The sequence below is a fragment of the Sus scrofa genome, chromosome X, assembly GCF_000003025.6.
Source record: "Sus scrofa isolate TJ Tabasco breed Duroc chromosome X, Sscrofa11.1, whole genome shotgun sequence".
NCBI lineage: Eukaryota > Metazoa > Chordata > Mammalia > Artiodactyla > Suidae > Sus > Sus scrofa.
This window is the reverse complement of record NC_010461.5, coordinates 86,534,198-86,560,675: the sequence shown is the minus strand read 5'-3', so window position 1 is coordinate 86,560,675 and position 26,478 is coordinate 86,534,198. Positions and strand designations below refer to the sequence as shown.

General features: G+C 37.1%; 1 protein-coding gene across 8 annotated transcripts in view; it reads right to left on the bottom strand.

Annotated features, from left to right (window-relative positions):
* The window catches only part of NRK (Nik related kinase), a 128,874-nt gene extending 102,665 nt beyond the window's left edge, over positions 1-26,209 (bottom strand). For 4 of the 8 annotated variants that reach the window (XM_021079900.1, XM_021079901.1, XM_021079903.1 and 1 more), the window contains exons 1-2: positions 25,829-26,208; positions 18,734-18,799 (exon numbers count right to left, since the gene is read on the bottom strand). In XM_021079900.1, the coding sequence (XP_020935559.1) occupies positions 18,734-18,799; positions 25,829-25,885 (123 nt within the window). In that variant the 5' untranslated portion in view covers positions 25,886-26,208. Of the gene's footprint in view, positions 1-18,733; positions 18,800-25,828 lie in introns of all 8 variants that reach the window. The other 4 variants (XM_021079907.1, XM_021079906.1, XM_021079905.1 and 1 more) reach the window with 4 other exon arrangements.

Sequence of the window (26,478 nt, the reverse complement as noted above, 5' to 3'; positions counted from 1 at the left end):
CTCATGCCACTTCAGCTGGCTTTCTTAATTAAAAACACTAGTGCTGCTTTAGGGACTAGATGCTAACTTGGGAGCAGGGGGGAGTAAAAAAGAGAGTTCATGTACTTGGCTTGGTTTAAATCCTGCTGCTTAGATTTGATATGTGCTTTAATCCCTCTTTTACATGGCCAAATATAAAAAAGAAAAAAATAATAAAAAGTCCAAGACTCAAGTCATCTGACCAAAGCGCAATGAGATGATCCAAGAGCAGATGAATCAAAACCATATTTTTAAAGGAAACATAGTCTCTTAACTATATGCTGCTCAGGACATCTTTATTGATATCTGGAAATAAAGATAAAAGTCATAGTAGAATTCATGATTACCAATGTCCTAAAACTTCTTTTCAATCAAATCAAATCTTTCACTTTGTCACTATTTTTCAGTTAATTTAAAACAGCCAAATGTACATGGCCATTTTCCCCATCCCTTCCATCTAGCCTTCAGCCTAGATCCCCGCACCTGCATTTTCACCATATTGAAAGGTTCTGAAAGGTTTCTTTCACCTGAGTCAGTTCCCCTATCTGCCGGAGGACTTAGTAAGGCCCACAAACGTCTCTGAGGGTCATGTGAGCAAACAGAAAATGGTATTTGCAAAATGATTGAGAAAGTTGTTTCTCCATTGATCTAACATAGTTTAACTAATTTCCTTGAACTAACAAACTTAAAGTTGCTCTGAATATGTGCATGCGTGCATGTGTGTGTGCTTGTGTGTGTGTGTGTACCCGCGCGTGTATGTTATGTTTTTTTCTTCACTGAATAGGCCAAACCAATCAGCTGTTAAATACTGTGTAACCTAAAAGGAAAGGTTAAGTCCCTCCAGCCTTTCTCCTTCTGTTGCTTTGCATTTAAATGAACCAGGGTCAGTGGAGGGTCATTCTAAGCAAAAGAGACTTGAGCCTGTATGAGTGAGAGAAACAGGTCCCCTCCATCAAGGGCAAATGGATAACTCCTGGCAAAGTGTATTTTGCCTATATCCCCTGTCTCCCTTTCACTGACTCCTCCCATGTTGCCCTTAATGCTCTCTCTTATTAGAGGTACTACATCTGGCTTTGCTTACCTTAGGAACAACTCCCCATGTTACAAAACCCTCCCTCTTCTCTCTCTCACAGCCATCAAAAATAATTTACATGCCTTGTGCCTCATTTCCCTTGGGATTAGGACGAGACCTAATCTCATCTGTGCTAAAGTGTTAATTAGTAGTTTAATGTATTACTTAATTTATAACAGCATGTAAACAGGTGATTTCTGGTAAGAAGTCAAGAGAAATGACTCTTGAATAATGGGAATTTCAAGGAATGTGGTAGATTTGTCTCTGGGAAGCATATTTGGTCTGGGATATCTTTCCTGAAACTCATACCATACTAAGTCAAATCTCTAACTTCCCAGCACATATACTTAATTTTTTCCAGTTACGGAAAAAGTAATCAACACTCTCTGATATTTCTAGTTTACATGTAGACTTAAGTTCACCTAGGCAGTGGTTCCCAATCAGAATCTTTTAGAGTGAGCCTTTAGTATTTGCACTTTCAAATGATTCCTCCAGGAGATTTTGATAGGCACTCCTGATTGAGAACCATAGAAATACAGAAGTCAGGGCTTTCTGTTCCATCAGAAAGCAGGAAGTCCAGGCCTGATTCTGCCTTTGCTCACAATGCTGCTTAAACAATGTTTCTCAATTCATGTCAAATTATGTATTGCTCTGGAAAAAAAAATGCAACATTGAAAACCATGAGTATATATTCTTTCATTCGTTCTGTCTTCCTCACTGCCTCTCACCCCTTTGCATAAATCAGTGGTTATTTGACTTGCTACAGGGCCATGAGGAACAATACAGAGAGATGTTTTAAGATGAGGCAGGCCAGGCCTTCATTTGATTGCAGTGCTTTCAAATGTTCATCGCCATCTAATATATATGGGACAAATTACACAAAATTTTACATAATAATACAAAGCATATGGAGATAAGCATGGTGCAAAGTGACTGTAAATCCAACTAATAAGTTACTTTTAAATTTCTCCAGATTCTGTCCCCCCAAATTAGAGACTTATGGCAGTCAAGGTCATTTACCACACTTAGAATTGTTAGTATTTAAAGAAAAAATGAGAGGGGATATAAAACAAAAATAAAAGAACTTGTTAAGAGAAAAAGACGTAAAGTGAGGCTGATATGAGCTGAAAATAGAGGATTCTTTTTTCAGAGGCTGGAATAACTAAAGCCCGATTTATGAAATATTTTTCTCCCTGCATTTTGATAAATACCAATAAGCCTTCTTAATGTAAACTGAATAACATCCTTTACTCCTAGCTGTCACTCAGAAGAGTGTGAAGGTACATTTGAATTGTCATTTCTGATTTCAAAAAATAGAGTTTCACTGGTATAATAAGACAATAGTTACAACTATAAACTTTATCACAATTTTAATTATTCATAATCTTGTATGAGAGGGAAAAAGGAGATATTTCATCTCGGCTCCCTAGGAAGAAGTGGCATACCCAGGGGGTGACTATTTGGAAATTACAGCATTAGTTAATATCTGAAAAGTCTTGAACTACTGAGTTTGAGTTAGCAGGGGACAGGAACACGGTATTTCTATAACAAAATGAGGCTTTACACCTTTAGATATTTGACTTTAAGCAAGTCACATCTCATCTCAGGGCTTGAGTTTCATCATCTGTAAATAATCTGACCTCTAGGGAGTCCTCCCAGCTCTGTCTTGCAGCAGAGTTTGATTCTTCCTCATTTGCCTCAGCTTTCTGACTAGTGAATATTAAAAAAACTTTTATATTAAAAAAGGCATTCCTCCATCAACTCCTGCACTCTCAATAGTAATAACATTTTTGTAGTGCTTTCAGTCTTGATGAAAGGCTTTTTGCATGTTCTCTCCTGGGGATAATAACAGATGCGCTGCATAGTGGGTTTATTATCCCCAATATTTTTGTGAAACTGCAGGTTTGAGATGTTAAGTGACCTGCCTCCTGGTCACTCACTTCATGTAGTTAAATTCATATCTGTGTGACACCAAAACACATGCTCCTACTGTGGCATGGCAGGGGACTAGACAGACTTGATTATACAAGGATGGAAGCTGTATACTTCATACTTGTGTTAATATAAGTCCCTACATGAATTTTTGGCTGACTACTTGGAATCTATTCTATGAACCTAAACTGAAACCTTCCTGGGTCCTATCAGAGGGATTAGTCCTTTAAATAGTGTGTCTACTGTCTAGTTTTTTGAGAGAAGAGCTCTTCCTATTGAAATTGTATAGCACAATATCGATAGCATGTCTAATTTATTTCTGTTCTGGCTGGTTCCAAAGCCTATATTGTGCACCAGACACTTTGCTGTTGAAGGATTTTACATAAAATTTATTCTTAAAAATAAAAGCCATCCCTCAGTGAGAAAATTTAATTGAACACTTCTTAAATATTTACTATTCAGAACAGGGACTTCATGAATGGCTAATTAATTTCTCATGTAGCTTCTAATATTCCCCATAAAATGTACCATGTAATTTGGCTTTGTCAACTGACTGAAAAGATAATTCTCTAATTCTCTAACTTTATCAAAAAAGCTCTCTGAAATTGATTGGAGGGAAACAATAATTCTACTTAAAGTGGGAGAATTATATACACTGGCACCTTATCCTAAACACTCCTAGGAGGCTTGGTAGAACCACTTTCCAGGTTCTCACTGATCCAACTATATCATGTAGAAAGGTATTCTTTTTGTATTTAGCATAGTTTTATAGAGAATTATTAAAAGAGGCTTTGCAGGCCTGAGAGATCTGGTTTTAAACTTGGCTTATCCACTTATTTTATGACTTAACACAGGTTAACTTCTCTATTCCCCAGTATCATATACAAAACAAGAACACGATTTATAAAATCTACTGCATGGGATTTCTATGAGGGTCAAAATTATTTAATGCCTATAAAGTATATAGAATAGTTTCTTGTATATAGTAAGCACTTAATGGTAATGAATTATTTTTGGCAATAGTTCAAGACTGATTCATTTTGTATCTGTACACTGCAGTGCATGGACTTCCTCACTTATTATTTAGGAACTGCTTTTCCTAAAGGACTAGAAGGAGTTGATGATGGCAGAAGGTCCAACAAATGAAGCCTCAGAGAGAGCTGGGAGATGGTGACATCATTGCAGGCTCTATTTTTCTCTCTACTGGGGACTCTTAACAAATCCAGACAGGGCATAATTAACAATGCCACCTCCATTACATCACTACCCCTTTTGGAATCTCTTTAAAATCTGAAGAAGCGTTCTTCCTTTGTGATTATCAGTTGTCCTTGAGTAACTCTGGACCATTCTGAGGGAATAAGGAGCAGTGCGATGTGATGGTTGTTGGATTTAAACAGTTCTGTTGGCAATCTTTTTCTATTTTGCACTGTAGGTCAGTCATGCCCTATATATCCTTCTTTAAGGTAAACCTCCCAGTATCACAGGCAAAATTATTTAACTCACAACTCAAAACAAGAAGAGAGATTATTATACTAAATAAATCAGATAGATAAGGACAAATATATCACTTATATGTGGAATCTAATAAAAATGATACAAAATAACTCATTTATAAAACAGAAACAAACTCACAGATTTCAAACTCAAACTTATGGTTACCCAAGATGAAAATGTGTGTGGGGAGAGGGTAAATTTGGAGGATGGGATTAACACTTACACAGTACTATATATAAAATACATAACTAACAAGGACTTACTGTATAGCACAGGAAGCTCTACTCAATGTTCTGTAAGGGAAATAGGAATGGATATGTGTATATGTATAACTAATTCACTTTGCTGTACACCTGAAACTAATACAACATCATAAACAAACTGTAATAAAAATTTTTTAAAAAAGAAATGGACTACATGCAGTGGGGCTCTGAACTACACAAATGGTCTTCCTGTGAAGAAACAATATTATAAATTGAAGTTAGTGATACCCTGGCCTGAAAACAGAATAATATAAGATTGTTCAATGCAAAACAAAACAAACATATATCATTGACCAATATTGGCTGCAATCACACTAGATGCTTGGGTCCATATTGGGCATAATAAAACTGGAGAGTGACTAATTAAATCACCAGCCCAGTGCCCTTCCACTTTTGGAGTAAGAAAAAAAGTGATATTGATTCTCTTCTCCAGCCCAGGGGACTAAGCAGGCAAGATGATCTCCTTGGTATGTCAAAGAGAAAACTGTCCTTCTTTCCTCTACTCAGCCACTCAGTAAGGAGAAAACTACACACTTGTACTCAGTGGCCTCTATAGCTACATCCTTCTATTTCTCTCTTTTTTCCTATTTCCCTCCTCTCACCTATCTGATCATCAGGGCCCTGGGATATAAAATTTGAATAAAGAGAATCACAAAATATAGAATTAACAAACAAAATGTCATTCTACATAGAGCTACTTTAGGGGATAGTAAAGAAACAATTATCTTATCTAGTCCCTGCCTTCACAGCCTTTTTGCAATGAAAAGTTTGATTGGGGCCACATGAAGTTGCGTGGGTCCACATTTCATTCTGCAGGTTTTAATGCACATAACAGGCAAGTTCCATCCTTAAAGATTCAAGTGGCTTTTGCTTCTGTATAAACTTGAGATATATCCTTAGCCACTAAATCTCTGTTACTGTAACTCATTCAAAGTGCACTGCCATTCTCTATCAAGTATATAATGATACTAAGATGCAAATAAATGGCAATATAATTCACAGCACCAACAGAAATCAAAAGAAATAAGTGTTTATAAGGAAGTTGAGAGCACATTACTATATTTAGCAATTACTGTAGAAAGGCAGATTACTTGCCTGCTCAAAAAAAAAAAAAATACAAATTCTCCTCATTTGTAGAGTGAGGAAGGCTTTACAACTCAATCTCAATGGAATCATGGAAATAGTTACTTTGATGTTTATTTCTTCAAATTAATTATCTTGTATAAATTAACGGGCCATTTTTGAATTGATTTTTATAAACCCTCTCCCAACACAACTCACCTATCGCCCATGCCACTCACAGATCCAAAAATATAAGGGAAGTAGGGAGAAGTTAATCTGGGAAGTTCTGGCCTCATACCAGAGCATCCCATCTGAAGAGCCTCAGGGAGGTAGGCTGACACTGAGTTATGGGTCTCTAATCTCCCTCCCTTGATGTCCAAGCATTAAGACCTGTCTGAGAAGGCCCTTCTAAAAAGCGTTTTGGATACAATTTAAAACACCCATTTTCCATTTTAGTAAGGCTATGCGACTAGATGCCAACAAACATTTTGGTAATTTCTGTCAAATAATCAGTCAATTCTATCAGATTTCTGGAGGGGGTTGTAGTGGTGGTGAAGAAATCAGTCAAACCCAATTTTCACAGTGTGCTGCCTGGAGTAAGCATAGATTTGGCTCCCTACAAATATCACCACTTTGTTTTTCAATTCTCTTAAACTACTTTGCACCTTTCCAGTCCCATCTGTTAGTTCTGTCCTGAGTATAGCTGAAGGGATGATATAGCTATCTCTTAATACAATATGCTGCTCAAGTATGGAAAGGTATAAATCAAGCATAGATGTATGATGTCCCTGACTGATGGAAGCTTCCTAAGACATGGGGAGCAGAAATGTAACCTAACAAATGAAACCAAGGTGAGTTTGTGTAAGTATGTGTATATGTGTGTATGTGTATGTGTGTGTGTATCTCAGTGTAGTGCCTGTAAAATATATATCTATATCTATATATCAGTGTAGCGCCTGCAAAATCCATATTACTAAAACTTTTATAGTTTAACATTTTGGGGCATTTAATTTTTTGAAACTCACTAAAACTTAAGGTAGTTTAAAAACCCATTACAGCAACTGGCAAGCGTGGGTAGAAAGCTGAGAAAAGCAAGACATTTGTAGGCTCTTATTTATGTGTTTTTCTTTCTAATGGCTGCCAATCTTCCAAGTCAGGAAATATTTGCACATGTTCTAGACATCTTCCTGAAGGTATGAGGCTCTCTTGAACCATCCTTACACTTGGCTGTGCCAACAACACTACAGCAAACTACAGTACCCCAAGAAAAAATATACTCTTTCAAGCTTCCTAAATGACTCATTCAGCTGAAAGTAATAAAAAGAGTAAGGCTAATATTTCCATCCTTTGGAAATATTTATCTCTACACAGTGCCACCTTTTTTTTTTAATAGTCAGAGTAGAAAGTTACTTAGGTGGTATAATTTTGAAAGGCCAACCTGTCTCCAGCATTTGCTTAATGGGGTGTCATTAGTCAATCCTTTCCATCAAGGCACATCTGCAGAGAGCCCTTACTAAAATATCATTTGGAAGGGGGTCATTTTTGCACACATCTTTTTAGCCCCACAAGAACTTGTGTCAAGCCCCCACATATATAAGATATTCTGCTAGTCCCAAAGAGATTACAAAGGCGATTCAGATAGATTTTCTTGGCACACCTAATTTTTTTCATAATACCTACTCGTAGAATGACAACAGTGATAATAAAAGGAAAAAATGAATTTAGGCAATACAAAACATATTAAGACATTTACATCAAATTTTTTTGCTTGGCATATATCCCTGATGCTCTTTGTGCCTTGACAAAGTGCTCTGGAAGTACAACCAAAATGAAAAAGTCCTGGTCTATGCCCCTTAAGAAATTTGTGAACTCGTGTTAAAGACTGATGAATCGTTCAGCATCCTCTCCAAGGCTTATAGCTGGTTTTCCACTGTCATTGTAACACATTATTTTGTGACAAGGTGGGAGGAACTTGGTTGCCTGCAAAATTCTTGTAGAGGTTAACCACAATGAAAGCCTCAAGTTCTAAGTTCTTTTGAAACCTGCATCTCCATCTGAAGGGATTGTATAAGAAGAATTTTATTTAAGCAGCACACCTAGAAGACACTGCCTTATCTTGATGAGAAAACTTCCTCTATCTACCTGTTCGACTCTCTTCCTCTACCAGCCTCTAACCTTCCAAGCTATGGCCACTTAGCCCCTACACATAATTTATTCCAGCCGAGACTGTAGGAGAGGTTGTGTTCTTATGAAGGGAACAATTATATTATATATAATTTTACTCATATTCCTAGAGGTGCATTGGAAAATAAACAAATTATTTTTTAATTTGTTAATTTAAAAAGTCCCCACCAATCAGAAACCAACCATCCACAAAGGAGATCCTTAGGTTCTGTTTCATCTGTGAGAGGTGCTGATTTTCAATGATGATTTGTTGCTTCCCTCTTCCCTTGAGTTCCCAGTAAGAGCAGTAACTGAGGCAAAATACCACTGGCTTACCTCACCAGAAGAGAGTAGAGCTTTAGTCAGCACTTCTTTGCCTTCCTAGGGCTTCTAGGGGTTTGAGTAGGGATTTGGTCATGAGCTTTCCAGACATCAGCTTCAAGTATTCTATAAAGCCCACATGCCTGTCCCCATCCACTTTTAGAATTCTGCTAAGTTTCCAGGGACTAGTGTGTGCCTTAGTGCCCATCGTGAAGGAAACAAATATGCTGGAGGGACATATAAATAATCCTTATCACTGACCTCCCCTCACCAGTTTCCTGTAAACTTTTATATTTGAGCAGATATATCTTTTAACTGGCTGATCCAGTTTAGTACTTTTTGACTCTGGTTTGTACCTGTTGAGCTGAATATAATATAGCAGAATTAAGAACAAAGACCTGGTGGCCAGGCGAATTTTGGTATGACTCCTGACTTTGCAACTCACTACCTTTGTTCAGTAACTCAAATTTTAGATCCTTAATTTCTTCATTTATGAGATGAGGGAGATGACGACAGTGGTATCCACCTCAAAACACTTATCAGATACAAATGATGCAATATAAATTAAGCACTAGGCACAATGTAAGCACTCAGTGAATATTAGCAATTTTTAGGACATGGAGCTCACTATCTCTAAAGTGACTTAACATTTCATCCTCCATCTTTTTTTCCCTCCCACACTCTATATACCATTTTTTTTTTTCTTTTTAGGGCTGCATCCTTTGCACATGGATGTACCCAGGCTAGGAGTCGAATCAGAGCTGTAGCCGCTGGCCACAGCCATAGCAATGCCAGATCTGAGCTGCATCTGCAACCTTCACCACAGCTCATGGCAATGCCTGATCATTTAACCCAGTGGGCGAGGCCAGGGATCGAACCCACATCCTCATGGATACCAGTCAGGTTCGTTACCACTAAGCCATGATGGGAACTCCTATATAACGAAAGTTTTAGTTTAATTTTTTCTCAGAGTTAAGGAGTCCTTCACCGAGAACTCTCAGACGTCTCCTTTTTGATTTGATGGTGTTTTGCTTTGTTTTGTTTTGTTTCTCTTCAGAGTTAATGATTTATACAAAATGTTACAGGTAAGTGCTTAGAATATAATCAATCTTCTTTTCCCTCAGGGGACCTTGAATAACCCAACCTCCTTTTCCTAGTCATAAGTGGACTCACTCTGCCTATAAATGACCTACCTAAAAGGAGCTTTATGGTTTTTCCAACACAAATTACAAATAAACTACCTCCATATTATTATTTCTTCAATTAAAAAGACACAATTTATGCTTCATTGTTCCTCTCTTTCTCCATGCTCTGGTAGAGGAGGAATACAAATTCCTGAGTGTAGGTGAGCAGAGAAAAATAAGAGTACAGGTTAAAGAACTGCTGACATATTCTGATATTCTTTGATATTTTAGCATCATTTTACTCATAGGCATCTTTATAAGAGCCTGTCTTTAATGTAGCCCCAACAATATAAAACATGTAAGAGCTTCCATTTTTGGTTTGGCACCTCCAGACAGCTACAGTGGCATATTAATTTCCAAATGCAATCTTGGCATCACCCACAAAACTACCTTAGACATGAATAATAAATACACAAATATGGGAGAATGTTGAAAAGTCCTAAAACCAAATTAGGGCTCATTCTTATTTTCAAGAGTTAGAATTGCCTAGATGCTATTTTCCAAAGTGTCTGTTTCATGAAATGTAGAGAGGACTTAAGTAACTAGTTTTTAGTGTTCTACTATTAGAAGATCAAGGAAAGTAAGAACTTTTGATACTTCAACCACCTTCACTGAATCACTGAATTTGCTGAGAATCTGACTGCAATCATATATATATAATACTATATAGAATATAGAATATATATTATAATTACATATAAGTATATAGTATGTATCATGTGTATACATACAAATATATATGTTTATATGTATATACCTATGTATTTATATTCATATACAGTATATATAAATATATATGCGCATGTATATGCAAGATAAAAATTACTTGATTTTCAACATATTAGACAAAGAGTACATTAGTTTTTTACTCTAAAAACTATCACTCTTTAAAATGGGCTTATCCACATAAATTTTCCTAGGACTGATATATTAAAAACATCTTTAAGTGTATAAGCTAAGTATCAATTATCCAATTATGTAGGTCAATTTTAAAGTAACTACATTATTTCCCCCTACACACAGAGATTTATATTTTATTAAAAAAAATTACAATTGGGATGCTTTTATCTCACTGACCAAAGCCACCATGCTATGGTTTATTAGTCTTGGCTTTTGTTTAGAAATATATATTTGCCTCTAATCATTTAAATTTATCTTTTCTGCTCCTAGAACCCATTTATAGAATTAACTGGATCAAATATCTGAAGACATGAGACCATTATATTTGCATGACCTCAACATACCAAATTTTCCCCATATATATATGTGAACTTATTAAACAGATTAGAGTAGTTGTGAAAAAATTTAATTGTGGCCCTTTGAGAACAAAAATTCTACATATGACTTTTATTTTCACCTTTAATTTCTATCATGCTATTGCTTCTTCCTCCCTCAAAATTTATCAGGAGGCAGAAGTCAATTTTGGTACAACACAAAAAGAAAAAGACAAACCTACAACTCAGAACCTGGGTTATAGTCCACAGTTGGAGAAATGACATGGCCAAGATAGAAATATTCCATTTTCTCCAAGGTTTCTAGGCCTCATCACTCTCTGCTAATTTGGTCCCCCGAGTCTCACTTTATTTAGTGTACGTTGCTTCTTTCACCTCCATTGCAAATATTCAACCTCAGCCCTCTGATTGAGGAAAAAAATTTTTCTCTAGAGTGTGAGTTAGAAGGTCCTGTAGACTTTCCACATCTAGGGGAAAAAAGAACATCCCTATTTCCTCTCTCCTTCTACCCAATCTCCCCCTAGCTCTCCCTTTCTTTTCATTCCCTCCTCAATGTAGAAGTACAGTCATAGGGAAAATAACCTCCTTCCTTCTGTCTACTAAAACTAAATCAATAAAAATGACCACTCCCCCCAATGGTTTCTGATCATTCTAACTAGCACCTAGTACCTAATACAGTTTTTGGGACACAGTGAGCATTCAAGAAATATTTATTTTATTGCATTATGGAAAATTAAATATTCAAAGTAATGTTTCTATTTAAGGGATAAATTTATATTTCCTAAGCTAAAGCAGTCTGAGGGTTACTTAAGAAAGTACAATCGCTACATATGAGGCATAAAATCACAAGGAAGCAATGTCACAGGAAGAAGGTGGAACCAAGAGATGGCTCTGGACTTATGGTACTGCACCAGGAAGACACAACAACCAAGTAAGCCTGTGGCCTCAACTTAGCTTCAACTTCAGCTCCTGCTTCTAAGGCTTGCAATGTATAATGAAATGCACAGTGTTATGCACTTTATGGGCACTCAAGCAATATTTGTTGGCTGACTTAATTGAGCTATATTTGCAAAATGGCAAGGATGTGAGGAAACTTTCCTACCTAAAAGGAAAGCATTCACAGTGCTAGACATTTGGTAGGCAAATAAACAGTATAATTTCAGCCCTAAAAGGAAAAATACTCAAGCCCCTATCCAATAGGCCTAGTGGCCAGGCAACCCAAATGTCAGCACCATGTTTCTGAAACTTAATTTAAAATATCATAAATTCTATGTCATCAACTTTGAGGACATTTCTTTCCTGTCTTTCTGTTTCCACTCCCTGTCCCAATTTAAAATCCAGAAAACATAACTAGTAAACCTAAATCTCACCTGTCTGGTGAAATTTCCAAGTAAAAGCAATGTGTCCAGCAGTGATTTAAAAAACCATCAAACTTAACAGTGATGCACTGGAACAGTGTTTTAAAAAGAAATTTCCATATTCAACAATGCACTTCCAGAGTGTAAGCAACTCGGGAATTTGTGCTTGTAATGCCACACCCTCTATATCTGACTTAATCTGCTGAGTACCAAGGGGCAGCTGACTGCTCTAATATCTCTCAAGGATGGATGCTTACTTATGCCCAACGTATGTTTTTAAGTTTTAGAACAATAAGATATTTGGTCCAGTCACTTCCTTCCACCGGCATTAACTGAGTTGCAACTAGTCATTAGGCACATGGAACAATTAAGCTCTAGACCCAACTGTTTCACCCCATTCCAGGTGAGTTTTTCCTTTGCTTGAAATAGGTCCATTGAAACTTTTCCTGCTCTTTTTCCTGCCCTCACCATCTGCAAATGACAATGTGGAAATAGGTGATTCAGGTTAGAAATATAGCAAGACTTCATGAAGTTCAAGGCAAACTGGTTCATTCTGGTGACTCACTTCACTGTCTTGCCCCACTAGTATTCCATGTAACAAAAAGGTGTTAGATAAGAGTAACATGGCAATTACTGAGCTAAATATTAGGTCTTGCTACCAGGTAGTAAAGTAGAGACAAGAATGGAAAAACATGATGAAAATCATTTTTATTTGGTTAAATTAAGAACTACTTCAATGAATAGCCAATAATCAACTTCTATTTTCCAAAGTGGTGAAAGCACTATGAGATAGTTATTGTTATGCTAACGACATTACAAATAAGAACAATTTACATTTTATTGGGTTCCAGGCGCTGTGCTTAGTATATTATTAAAGAGTCAGAAGAAATGCTGGAGATGTCTAGTCAAATACATTATCTAGTCAAATACATTTACTTTATATTCGAGGAAATAGGCCCAGAAAAGTCAATTTATAAGTTTAATGTCAGATAATAGGAGAGTCAGGTTTCCACCCACTGAGCCATCCTAAAGGGTTTTGGGCTCTTTCTTAATATTTCATTAAAATAACTGTGGTCTCCTGTGTACATTTCTCTTTGGGAAATTGTTTAATTTTTTAATAGTAACATGAAAAAAAACAAGTTTCAACTTAATTTCTTTTTGCTAATATGGTCTCATCGGGGCAAATTCTATATATTCTTCCAATTCAAATGACAATTCTTAAGCTATGAGACTAGCAGCTAAAGGTTAAGAGAAAACTGTTAAAAAAAGGTTAAAAAGGTTAAAAAGGGTAAAAAGGGTAAAAACTGTTAAAAAGGTTAAAAACTGTTAAAAAGGTTAAGAGAAAACTCTACTAGAGGAAAAAAAGGAAGAACAGTACTTTCTCCTAAAAAGAGAGAGAAAAATAAAACCCACAAGTTTAAGTGAGGTTTGTACTGGCAGGAGGTAGGAGAGGGTAGAAAGATGGGCATCTAATTAGAAGGAAAAGGAGGAAAGGAAAAGGGTTACAATGTGGAGTGTGCGACTCAGACTTCATTTCAACGAGCACAGACCTCAGCAGACAGCTGGAAACCTGCCAGAGAACGAGGCCTTGGAAACAAGCTGGAAGACATTGGAGAGACTTTAACCAAAACAAACACCAGCAGGGGATGTGGTTGGCAGTGCTGAAAAAGCAAAGGACTCTATGAGTCACTCCGACATTAATTTTGAATGGTATCATGCTTCCATTTTGTTGTTCACAGTATTTGGGTTGTGTGTGTGTGTATATATATGTATATATATGCACACATGTACACATATATGTATATGTGCATGTATATATATATACATGCATATATATGTATATACATTTAATATACATACATATGCACACACATATGTTCTTTACCTAAATAATACATTATAATCATTATAAATATAGAATTTAAAAACATAGACTAGAAAAGTATATCCAGTATCTCCCTATTCTAGCCTTTTAATTCAACATTTTTCATGTGCAAGTTTTAACATAGCTTCAATCAGTATATTGTAAAATATGAAATACATAATATGCAATATATATATATGCATTTTGTTAAATATGCATATTATATATGCAATATATATAAAAACATGCAATATTTAACATCTTAAACATAGTTCTATGCTGCTAGATATCTTCATAAACATTGCTTTTCAGAACAATGATATATTGACTGAGTTAAGATAACTCATCTTATATTTTACTATTTAGGATTTTGCTGAATTTGTCTTTTATATGTAATAGGAACATTAATAATCATATCAGTAACTATCTTTTAAAGATAGCTATCAGGTACCAAGTACTTTATATGCATTGTTTCTAAATTTTATAAAATCTTGCAAGGTAGGTATTATTAACTCTATTTTATAAATAAGAAAATTTATACTCAGAAGTTAAGCGACTTGCTCAAGGTCTTAGCTAATTAATGGCCTAGTACGCACTGAATTAGGTCTGTCTGGTTCCAAAGCAGGCTTACTTTTTACCACAATATGCTACCTTTCTGCTAAAATGAATATCTTTATTTTTTTCTACATTTTTGATGTTTATCACAAATTTCCAGAAGTGTAATTATTGGTGTAAAGGCTATGAATTTTTTTTTTTTTTTTTTTTTTGCTTTTTAGGGCCACACCTGTGGCATATGGAAGTTCCTGGGCTAGGGGTCAAATCGGAGCTACAGCTGCCAGCCTACACCACAGCCACAACAATGCAGGATCCAAAGCACTGTCTGTGACCTACACCACAGCTCAAGGTAACGCCGGATCCTTAACCCATTGTGTGAGACCAGGGATCGTACCCACATCCTCATGAAGCCTAGTCGGGTTCATTAACCACCAAGCCATGAAGGGAATTCCCAGGTATGAACATTTTTAAAGCATTTACTACATACTCAAGATTGTTTTTCATGAAGGAGGTATTGCTACAAAATGCCACCATCCCAAAACTTTTTACAGAAGGAAATAAATCTGAGGTAGAAAAGAAAGTCTGTCTAATGTAAACAAAGCACCTGTAATTATCCACCTTCTGTAACACAGAGGTTTCTACTTTGAAGATCTGTCCTCTATCTTTGGATGTGAATAGGTACATATAAAATTCTTAGGAATTATAAACATGTAAAGGATGTAGCTTATAGTAGATGCTTCATGAAGATTCAATTAAAAGAAATTGACATGAGCTTCTGGCTCCTGATGAGGGTGTGCCACTTCCACCACTACCAATAATAAAAAGCTGCATTATCTATGAAATCATAAATATTCTTGAACCCAGAGAGAGGTCTCAAGGCAACCCACCAGCCTGAAGTCTGAAAAAATATAAGTACCTACCTGCAGGGAGAGCTTAGACATGAGCACTGGCTCACCTTGGCTACAGAGGGAAGACAAGATCACCATAGAAGCTAGTATAAAGAATTCAGTTGAATTTTTAATGAACTGCTAAAGGCTAAATATGGGCTAGCCAAAGAGTACAATACTCTCAGGAAACATTGGTACAAGAGGAATTTATACACAGTCACAGGCTTTCCCCCATGGATTTATGTTACCGACCTGGCGGAGAGAAAAAGTCCTTATAGCAAAATGAGAGAGCATGAAACCATATCCAATTTCTTCCCCCACTATAGAATAAAAGCCCTAAGCTTTAGTGAAAGGTCATCAAACCCTGTTTTCCTCAGAATACAGATGAAGACCTAAAATACTGGGGAAAATGTAAAAAGAAAACTAATTCCTCTACTTCTGGGGGAGGGGCAGGAATTAATCCTGGGCCCAGACCATTTAGAAGTGTCCTATCACTCATAGAGGGGCAGGAGAAGTAAGAAAGTCCTACTCTCATGACCTAGAGGCACAGGATCTTGCCTAAGCCTGGGTAGAACCAGGAAAACAGAGAACTCCCTGCCCTACCCCACCAAGCTGACAAGCACTTAGTAAGAAGCAATAGCAATGTACCACTAGGGGAGGCACAAGAGCATGGAGTAAGAAATCTTTGGAGCACAGAAGCACAAAGAAGAGCTAAAGCTCATATCCAAGAAGCTCAGAGAACCTCGAGGATGGTAAATACCGCACCAGACAAATATAAAAACAAAATCCCTAGACGTTTCATATTTAAACTTTTGAAAAAAGAAGTTAAAGAGAAAAAAACTTAAAGGCAGCCAGAAGAAAAACACAAAGGAACAAAGGTAAGAACGACGACCAACTTCAGAAACTATGCAACAGAGTGTTATTCTTAAAGTGCTGAAAGAAAAAAACCTGTAACTGTCAACCCGCAATTCTATATCCAGTGTAAATATGCTTCAAAAATGAAGGATAAATGAAGACTTTTCACGCAAAGGTAGAGATTTCATCACCAGAAGCCCTGCACTATAAGAAATGTCAGAGCAAGTTCTTTGGGCTTAAGGAATATCATACTCAGAAAGAAACTCAGATTTACTTGAAGAAATGAAGATTCCAAAAATATCTCAAGTGAGTATAAATATAAATTTTCTTTTTAATTGCTCTAAAAGTTAATTAACTAAATAAAAAGTAGTAGCAGTATTGAGTAGAGGGAACAAAGTAGCAGTAGTGTAGGTTTACATCACACATAAAAACAAAATATATAACAACCATAACCATATACACAAGTTGGGACACCACATAGTGAAGTGGTAGAATATTACTTGAAGGTATACTGTGTAATTTAAGATGAATATTGAAAAATCTTGATTGTGGTGGTAGTTATGTGACTGGACATGTTTGTCCAAAGTCATAAAATTGTACACTTAAAAGGATGAATTTTACCAAATGTAATCAATACCTCAATAAGTCCTAGTTTTTTTTTAAAAAAAGAGAATTATCATGCACAACTCACCTTCTTACCCTCTTCTTTTTATAGCATCACAATTCTGATGACTGCTGATAAGAAACCACCTCTATGTTATCTAACCTTACCTTTGCTTTTTGCCTTACATAACTGAGGTTTTTATTCCTAATATCTGATGGTGGAGAGAGCTCTATATCTTAAAATCAAAGCAAGTACACACACACACACACACACACACACACATCTTAGGAATTAAAATGTGTGTATATCCATGGAGACCGTAAATGTGCATAGAGAAACTTCTATGTATAAAGTGTAGGTATCTATGCATAAGGTGGCAAAATTTGCTTAGATCACATAAATGTTAACTAATCATTCAGTCTTGAATGCAATTAAGATAACATAAATAGTATATGTGTGTCTGTATCACATCACTGTCCATAGCTTATTGTTTCTGTTAACAGGTAAGGTCAAAATGGTTTGAGATAATTTTATCATGATTATTGGTATTCTCTCTGTTCCTTATACACAACAAGTTTTTCTGCCTTTAACAATCTTCCACAATGCTATTTCTACTACTCAACTTCTATGCACTAGGCACCTTTGTGCAAATTTTAAACATCTCCCCCACCCCACCTGGGTATATGAATTTTAAAAAGAAACTCTGTGGGCAGATGCAGCCCTAAGGGTACAAGGCTTGGCAGGCAGAGGGCAACTTTGAAATAGAAGCCTCTTCCCCTGGACCCATTCCAGGACACTTATACATGACCCATATGTAGAGGACCTGTGGTAAGTTTACAGTAAGGATCAGCCTAGGGACAATGAACTGGATTTTGAGGGAAATGCCTGGGGAAGAGGAACCCTGCATTTGTATAGAACATTATACAAGACTGAGAAAATGTCTATTTACCATATTAGATAGTGGGGGAAGGCACCTGATCAGGATGATAGGGCCACTAAAGCAACCCCCATTTCCAATCTGGCACTTAACACTGCCCCTGCTCTATCTAGAATGCATCAACATCATCTTCCATAACCATACTTTTCCATAGTTATCTCATACTTGTCCTCCTGGTATCAGTTTACCAGTGATTCCTCCAGGGAGGCTGACCTTTCAATCTAAATCAAGCCTCCTTGTTCTTTGCTTTTATATCACTAGGAATTTTTCTACAGAAAATATATTACAATTGCAATCATACAATTATTCATGGGCTTATCTGTATATGTGCCACCCCAACCCCCTCACTCTCCACACACATACACACATATTTAATCACTCACACATTGGGCAGGGAGTGTCTATTTTGTTCACCACTTTATCTCCAAAGAGTATCACAGTGCCTGAGATATACTTTATGCTTAATAAAAAATCATTAAACAAATGCAGATATTTTCTTGTTAAATTATTTGGGAAATGCTATCACATACATGTGCACATTCATGTACATAGTATGATATAGAGTGCTATGGAAATTTTTTGTAACATTCAGTTTAAAAGCTGAATGTGAGTAATTAGAATGGTATGGACATAATAATATAAAATGAGTGATATTTCTATTCGGGTACATCTTAAATGCATTAGTTCTCTTTTCCTTTAGTGACTGGTATTAATTTCTGCTAATAGTATTTAGATCTCGTGTTTCACTATAGCTTTCCAATCCATTCCTTTTGTAATAATTCTCACAGCTGTTACTGAGCTATCTTAACTTGATTGTTCTCTCAAAGTGAAGTGTGTTTTGGTGTTACTAGATTTACAGTGTAGGGTTTTGATTTATAATCACTGCTGTTATTAGAACACTAAGAATGAATACATAACGCAACTCCACTTACCAAATAGATTCTGCCATAAGTACCAAGGCCAATGGTTTTATCCAGTGAGAATATTCCGGTTGGATCCTGGAAAAATGTAAAATAAAAATAGTCTATTTTCTTGGAAAAGCAGCCAAGCATTAAACTATCTAGAATGGTATTTTCAATCTGCCTTGTTCCCTTAGAATTTCCATGGGAAGAACCTAGTGTCATTTACCAAAGAACAGACTTGTCACAATCTCCCTGGATGGAGTATAGTCATTTATAGAAAAGAAGCAATGATGTGAACATTAAGTAGTTGTACAATTAATCTTAAAACTGTGAAATGTAAAATTATATCTAATTGAGACATATTCGTAATTAGAAAGGCTATCATAATAGAAATGATTTCATTTATCTGCAATTGAAATATTCTGATATCCATCTTTTGAATGCTAACCAGACAGGCAGAAAGTTTACCATACAGCAATGGTAATACTGAGTAGATATGTAATGTTGAGTGGATATTTGATACAAAGTTTAGATTGTTTGTATAAAAGTAATTCTTAAAGAATATTGCTACTAAATGTGAATAAAAAAACGAGATTGTGGCATTGTTTTTTTTAAAAAAACTAGACAGGGTTGTTTTTGTTTGTTTTTAAGTTAATCTTTACATTGGCCGATTGTTTTTATGGCACAAAATCACTGGTGATATTTTCTGTGTCTTAAGCCTAAATGTGGCATTACAGGAGACAGAATATAACATGTTTATTGACAGATTCCTAAGGTTTCCATATTCATCCTTAAACATTGTTTCCTTACCTTAAAATATGGACATTCATTGCTTGTTCATCACAAAATGTGGTTCCTTGAATTTTATCACCATTTAAACTTTTACTGTAGCAGCTTATTTTGCTATTTTAGCAAAACATATAGAAAGTATGAGTATATGCCAATTTACACACAAAGTATTAGAAGCACTTGCAAATTCTTGGAAATTGACATGCCTTATAGAAAGCACATTTTATACACATAAACTTGGTTTAACCTTGTTTGAGAATTTTTTTTATCACTGTGATTAAATGTGGGCTAAACAGAAAATCTATTGAGTAAATGAGATGTATATGACTGAAATTATAGACTCCTTTAAACTGGTGTGATATTTGTGTAATCTAGCAAAACTGTCATAGGAAAAAGACACAGCTCTGGGATTACTTCAGTCAACAAGTATTCAACTGGACAGAGTTAGGAGACTGAAGTTTTAGCCCCAGTTCTGCCATTAATTAACTATATAACTTTATGTAAGTTATTTACTCCCCCTGGGACTCAGTTTTCACATATATAAAATAAAGGTGCAGTGTTAGGTGATTTCCTTGCTCTAAAATTCTTTAGGAAAAAGTCAGATTCCTACATTCTAAAATCCAGATGTATCCAATGCATTGATATGACAGTTGTTAGTAGCCTACTTTCTTAAAATTATCATTAAAATCAATGTCACAATATGCACAGTATCATTATAAGAAAATAGTTCAGGGACCATACTCCCAACCAAATTACAGAAGCTTTTTTAAAAATGATAATTTTGAGCATTCAAGAAAAGTAAAATTAGATTGTTATAGTGGACTCGATAATAAGCATATTATTATTGTTATAACTCCTTGAAAATTTTATGGGAAAAAGTCAACAAAGAAGTTCCTAAGTTTCAGCTTGAAGACTATGAATTTTGAATATTTCTTTAAAGCAGATCTTTCAGGAATTTATATTAGACATTATGACTTCTGGAGAAACAGCCTCTGATCATCTGTCAAAAGAAATATGTTAGCTGGTTTCTATTAGTAAACCATTCTTTGTTACAGTTAAGGCTGTATTTTAATTAAAAAATGATACCATATATCAAAAAATTACGTATTATCTGAACAAACTTAATTTCTTAATCTGTGAGCACAGTGTTTAATTTCTTTAATCCTTTTTCTAGTGCTAAATAACATATGTATCATACTCATATTTGAACTCAGGCATCTACTTACTCAAAAAAGACACCAAGAAAATGAACGGGACAATAAAATGCCTATGGAATTCTTGGAGGCCATATTCATGTTGTTTAGAAAATTTTCCCTGCTCACACATTACCAAAACATCTTAATTATCCTTATATACACATTTAATAAAAGAAGGTTTTAAAACCTTTTTCTCTGTTGTTAAAGGCAGCTCAATTTATTATTCATCTACTCTAAGAGTATTTTCTTCATTAGTCTTACGCAATTTTTTTTGGTTCCCATATCCACACTAATATCTTTTAAGACTAAATGATTGTCATACTGGGCAAAAAGAGGAGGGGAACTATGCTAATTACTATGGTAATATTACTCAATTTCATATATCAGATTTTCCACTGAATTACAGTCAGAGAAAGTTTATTCTGAGCTCCCAAGGAAGGAAGCACTGAGAAGTCAACATTTTTTTTTTATCACTGTGAAATTAAAAGTTCTCATCAGATGAGTCTCTATGATTACTTGTTTCTCTCCTCTGCCCTATTCCTTGGAGCTAAGAAAACAAGAGGAAAGATCTTTATATTTATGACTGTTGTATCAATTTAGAGAATATTGTAGTTCAGAATGCTTCAATGTTCCATTTGGTTTTTTTTTTAAATAAGTTAACAAGGAATCTTAATTTGTGGAAAGTTTCTCTCAAAAGATATTACTAAAATTCTAAGTTTTCAAATATTTTTGAACCACAAATGTTGGGCAAATAGTCTATACTTTGTTATATTTTTCTATGTATCTAAATTAACTCCTGCAATTTAAAAGTCCTAGTCTGGTTGTCCCATGAAATCCAGAATTTGGGGGAGTCGTTTCTGTCTTCTGAAGTCAATAAGGCGGCAAAAATGAACACCTTGATAGGTCATTTTATTAAGGGCGGGGGTAGGGGTAACAGGAAGAAAAATAACCACTAGAAGGCAGTGTCTGCTGGTCATGAAAGAGATTCGATAGCAGAGAACCAAAGACAGCAGAAATTAAGAACAAAGGGGAACCAATATATGGTCAACATAGGTAGCAATAAATTTCAGATTTAGGGCAGTAAAAGAGTAGTCAGACAGCTAAAGGAAGGAAAGAGATTGCACAGTGCTTATAAGGAATAGTAGCAGGGGCTATTGTTCTTTTGTTTAAAATATTAGAAATAGTGATTTTACAAAAAGACTTTAAGGAGAAAGAACCTGAAAGGGGCAGAAACACAAAAAGTGCCAGAGTAAGTTTCAGAGATATTTGGAAGAATGGGCTTCACAATTCAGTGGAAAATTTAGAGAGGAAAATCTCTTCCTCTAGACTAGTGTTTCTCAAACTGTGGACTGTACAGACTCCCCCTACATGAGACTCATGTGGGAAATCTTGTTTAAAATACAGCTTCCTTGTTCCAGCCATGGAATTATGAAATCAGAATTTCTGTGGATGGGTCCCAAGATCCAAGATGATCCTTGTGCACTGTTTTGGTGCACTAGCATAAAACTTCCTGCCCTATAAATTAGGGAGAGAAAAGACTGAGAAAACAGACTGAAGTACAATATCATGTTGAGGTGATGCTCTAGAATACCTAATGGAGGAAATGCTGAATACTTCAATTCTCTTGACCAGAAGATATAATTGATTCAAAGTAAGGGGCTAAGGGACTTAAAGTGGAAGGTTCTCATGACTGAGTGTGGAAAGCAATCTTGTTCCAGGTGGTGGAAGACTGGGAGAGCTGGCAGTTATATTTAAATATAAACCTAATGTAATTCAAATATAGTTTTTTGGATCATGTGCTATTTCAGATCACCTCTGCCGCTACTGTCCTCCAGGCCTGTCTAATCCTGACCCCAATATAGATTAGGACTACACATGGCAGTGTCAAATACCAAGGCCACAGCAATCAGGAATGTCATTACCATACTGGGCACAGAAGGCAAAGGGGACAATCATAGTGAAAGACATGCCAGATTTGGAGATGAAATAGTTTCCAGTCCCAAGGATTGAGTGACATATGTATACTAGGGGAAAAAAAACTATATGTGTGTGTGTATGTTATATATATATATATATATATATATATAATATTATTTATATATATGTTATATATATGTTATATATATATATATAAATCTCCCCACGTATTGCTGCTGGCAGGCAATGTGAAACACACACACACATGTATATAAAACATAAGAATTTTGCAACTCTTTTTTTAGAAAGGAAGCACAAACCACACATCTCTGTACTTTCTTTTCTGTTTTGTCACCTACAGGAAATATTTATTCAATAGTAAGTCAGGAAAAATGGAAAAATGAGAATAACCCAATAATGAACAAAGAAAATGTCAGTCTCTGGTTATTACGTTTGTTCACTCTTTTATTTTACATCTTTAACTTCAGGAAATCATGCAAAAAATTTTTACAATTCCCTCTCCCACTCCTGCTTCCCCAAGCTTTCAATTTTGCTTACTTCCTTAGGTTTTAAAAATATCTAACAACAAAAATTCCAAATACACTTCTACCACTTTCTTTAAATTGCAATTTGCACAGCCAGCCTGACCTCTCTCAAGGGTCCATGTCTTGTGGTCATTTAGCTGGCCAGCCCTAGAAAGGACATAATATACCAATCTTAAACTAGACCTGTATTTAATTGTATTTAATTATTCTATACTCTGCAAGATTCATTTTTCCTCAATGTGAAACTCCAAAAATCTGAATTCTCCCTCATTATCTGGCTGTTGTCAAATTACTATACTCCATGTTGACAGATGTCAGCTTTCTGACATTCATATATATCCTATTGAGGATAATTATCACAAGGGATCTCACCATATGCAACTTTCTTTGCTTGCTTTATCATCTCTCCTTTACATCATAATGCAGACTTCCAAAGAGCTAACTTAGAAGTCTCTTGGCCTCTTCATTTACTCTTTTATCTTCAGCGGCTTAGAAAATAAGTCAAATGTAAAGAAATCCAGAATCACTAAAGATACCTCAGTGACCAAAGCAATGGTGAACTTTTCAAGCATCTATGTAAAAAAAAAAAAAAAAATTCTAAAGGACACGCTCTTCTGCTAGATTTCTTGGGGTTTAGATCGGGATGTTTGGGGAGAGGGGAGAAATATGCATAATCTGCTCACATGGTGAACATCTCCAGATATAAAATGGCTCCTATATAGTAGAAATTTAGAAATTGTTAGAAATTGAGGACTTTCTGAGACTTTCACGAAGTCTGTAAAATGAGGCCAAAGAGCAATGCCAATATGTTGTGTCTTCTTACTCCTGTATTAAAAACTAACCTCATCTTTCTACCCTCCACATCCCACCAACACCCAGAAAACTAATATTTCACTGAACTGCAATGTAAAGATTGCAGACTTTCCCCTTATCTCCTTGGCTCTCACCAAGTTCTTATATCCCAGGGCCATGACCGGGTCAGTAAGTCTGGGCCATTTCCCCCCATTTTTTGTGGCAATCAAAACTTTTCTCCTTTTTCTCCTTGTGTTTGGAATTCCTTGATTCCTTGCTCTATCATTTCTAGGAGGTATTTCCCATTTTCCCTTTAGTTAATTTTAAAAAGAATTTATTTCAGTTTGCCTATGTGTGGTTTCCATATTTGCCCTAGTGTCCTTCCCCCCCCCCTTTCCCCCATCATACACAGAGAATTTTGGAGGAGTGTAACATTTCATTCATTGGTTTTACACTTTTACTTGGGAACAAATCTAGTCAGAATATGAAAGGGTTGTTCAGAAAGGAAACCACCAATCGAGGCCTCCATATTCCAGAAATCTCATGTATACACTGCATGAACGCATAGTGGAAAAATATTCAGCTTTTAAAAATTCTCTTTATTTTATGAAGCTTCATCAGTAGCCACAATGCTAATATCTGTAATTCAACATGTTTATATTGAGACTCCTTTTTTTAAAGGCTGATAACAATTTGCTAAAATATTATCATGTGCACCACCTCCCCTTTCACATCGTTTTAGTGTAAAATTATACAGGTGAGGCTTGGGGAATGCCCCATTTTTGAAAGGGACAGCCCTCTGCTATCATCAACAAGACAACATTTAAATGTAAATATGCATAAAAATAAGGCACTGCGACTTTGAATAGTTCTATAACCTCAAGGTTAATATTTAGCTTTTTCCAAAGCAAGCAGGCCACTGCTCTGAACTACAGTTGCGTGGCGATCACTCCAGCATGGTGCACGCTTATTCCCTTTCAGAGTGTACAGGGGCCCTTCGCATTTAAGAGAGGATGCGAGTGAAATGCCAATCTAAAAAAGGGAACTTGAAAAATGGATTTGGGTGGGATCCAATATCTGCCAGAAACCAGATGCCAATGAAATAAACGGCGCCGCTAAAATAATAAGTCTACTAATAACGGTGGCAATAATAGCTCACCAATCAATTACAACTCTGGAGGAAAGCTGGGTATTCGGGAAAAGGAGAATCCGCAAATGAAAACCACCAGCAAAAGCTAAATCTCGTTAGCGAGTGAGCGCAATACTTAAAAAAAAAATCGAGTATGTGCAGAATTCACTTCTTCCCCAAGCGGCGTCGAGTTCTTTCACTCCCGAAATACTAAGTTGGGACTAGTGCCCTGGCAGAATAAGGTTTTCCAAAGTAACGATTAGAAAGTGAGAGTCCAATTTTCTGGCCCGCAATCACCTAAAAGGAAAGGTCACACTGAGAGTGGGCATCTCTTCTGGCAAAAGAAGAAGAAAACGACAGGGTGGCGGGGTGACAGAAAGGAGTGCTGTTAGGAAGCCATGCGTCGTCGCGCTCTTTGGCCTCTTCTTGAGTTGGGTAGGACAAGTACCAGAGCGCTACTAGACCAAACGGGCTACATTTAGAAAATGTCCCGCTGTGTTTGGCCCGCACCACCCAACGGCCACCTCTCCCCACCACACCTCAGGCCTTGGCCCTTTGCCTTTCCTTGACTTTGGAGCGACCTGGGTGCCCAGGGGGCGCCTTTACTGCAAGCCCGCTCCAGGGGGTTCCCTCCCCGCACTCGCGGTCTCAATCGAAGTTCTGGCCTAGCTAGCCTTGCGGATGTCTGTCCCCGTCCTCGATGCTCAGAACCCGCAGGAGAGATAACTGCGGGGGGCGACGGGCTTCTTCTACTCACCGGCAAGTGGCCCAGATCCGTGACCTCCTTGTCCCTCCAACCCCCAGGTCCCGCCATGGCTTCGAGCCGAACGGGAGCGGGCGACTGAGCTAGGCACGCTCCGGGGATTCTGAGGTGGAAGTGGACAGAAGTCGAAGGAGAAGAGGGGAGGGGAAGGGGCCAGGGAAAGAAAGGGGGGAACCAGGGTCTGCGGCGTGGGAGACAGAGAAGGGGACAGTAGAGGGGAAAGAGCGAGGGGTGGAGGGAACGCAGAGTTTGAGAGGCGGGAAAGTGAACTTGGCTAAGACAGGAGAAGTCTGAGCGTCGGTCCCGGAGACCAAGGAGCGAGACGGGTGCTCCGCGGGCGAGAGCTCAGCGTCTGCCCCGGCAGGGTGCGCCTCTTTCAGGGTGGGGAGGGGGGCGGTGCAAGGGGGGGGGGCCGGGAGCAGCTCGAAGGGGATTGGTGCAGCGTCACTTCGCCAGGTGGGCAGCCGCGCGGCGGGTAGGCGGGCGTGGGGGGCCGCTGGCCGAAGGAGGTGCTGAAGGACTATAACGGTTTGCGAGCCGGCCCCCGGCGGCCTCCCCCCACCCTCCCGCCGCCCCCGCCCCCGCCCCCGCTGGCGAGCGTTCCACAGGAAACTTTTTCGAGGCAGCTGCCAGCCCCGGAAAAC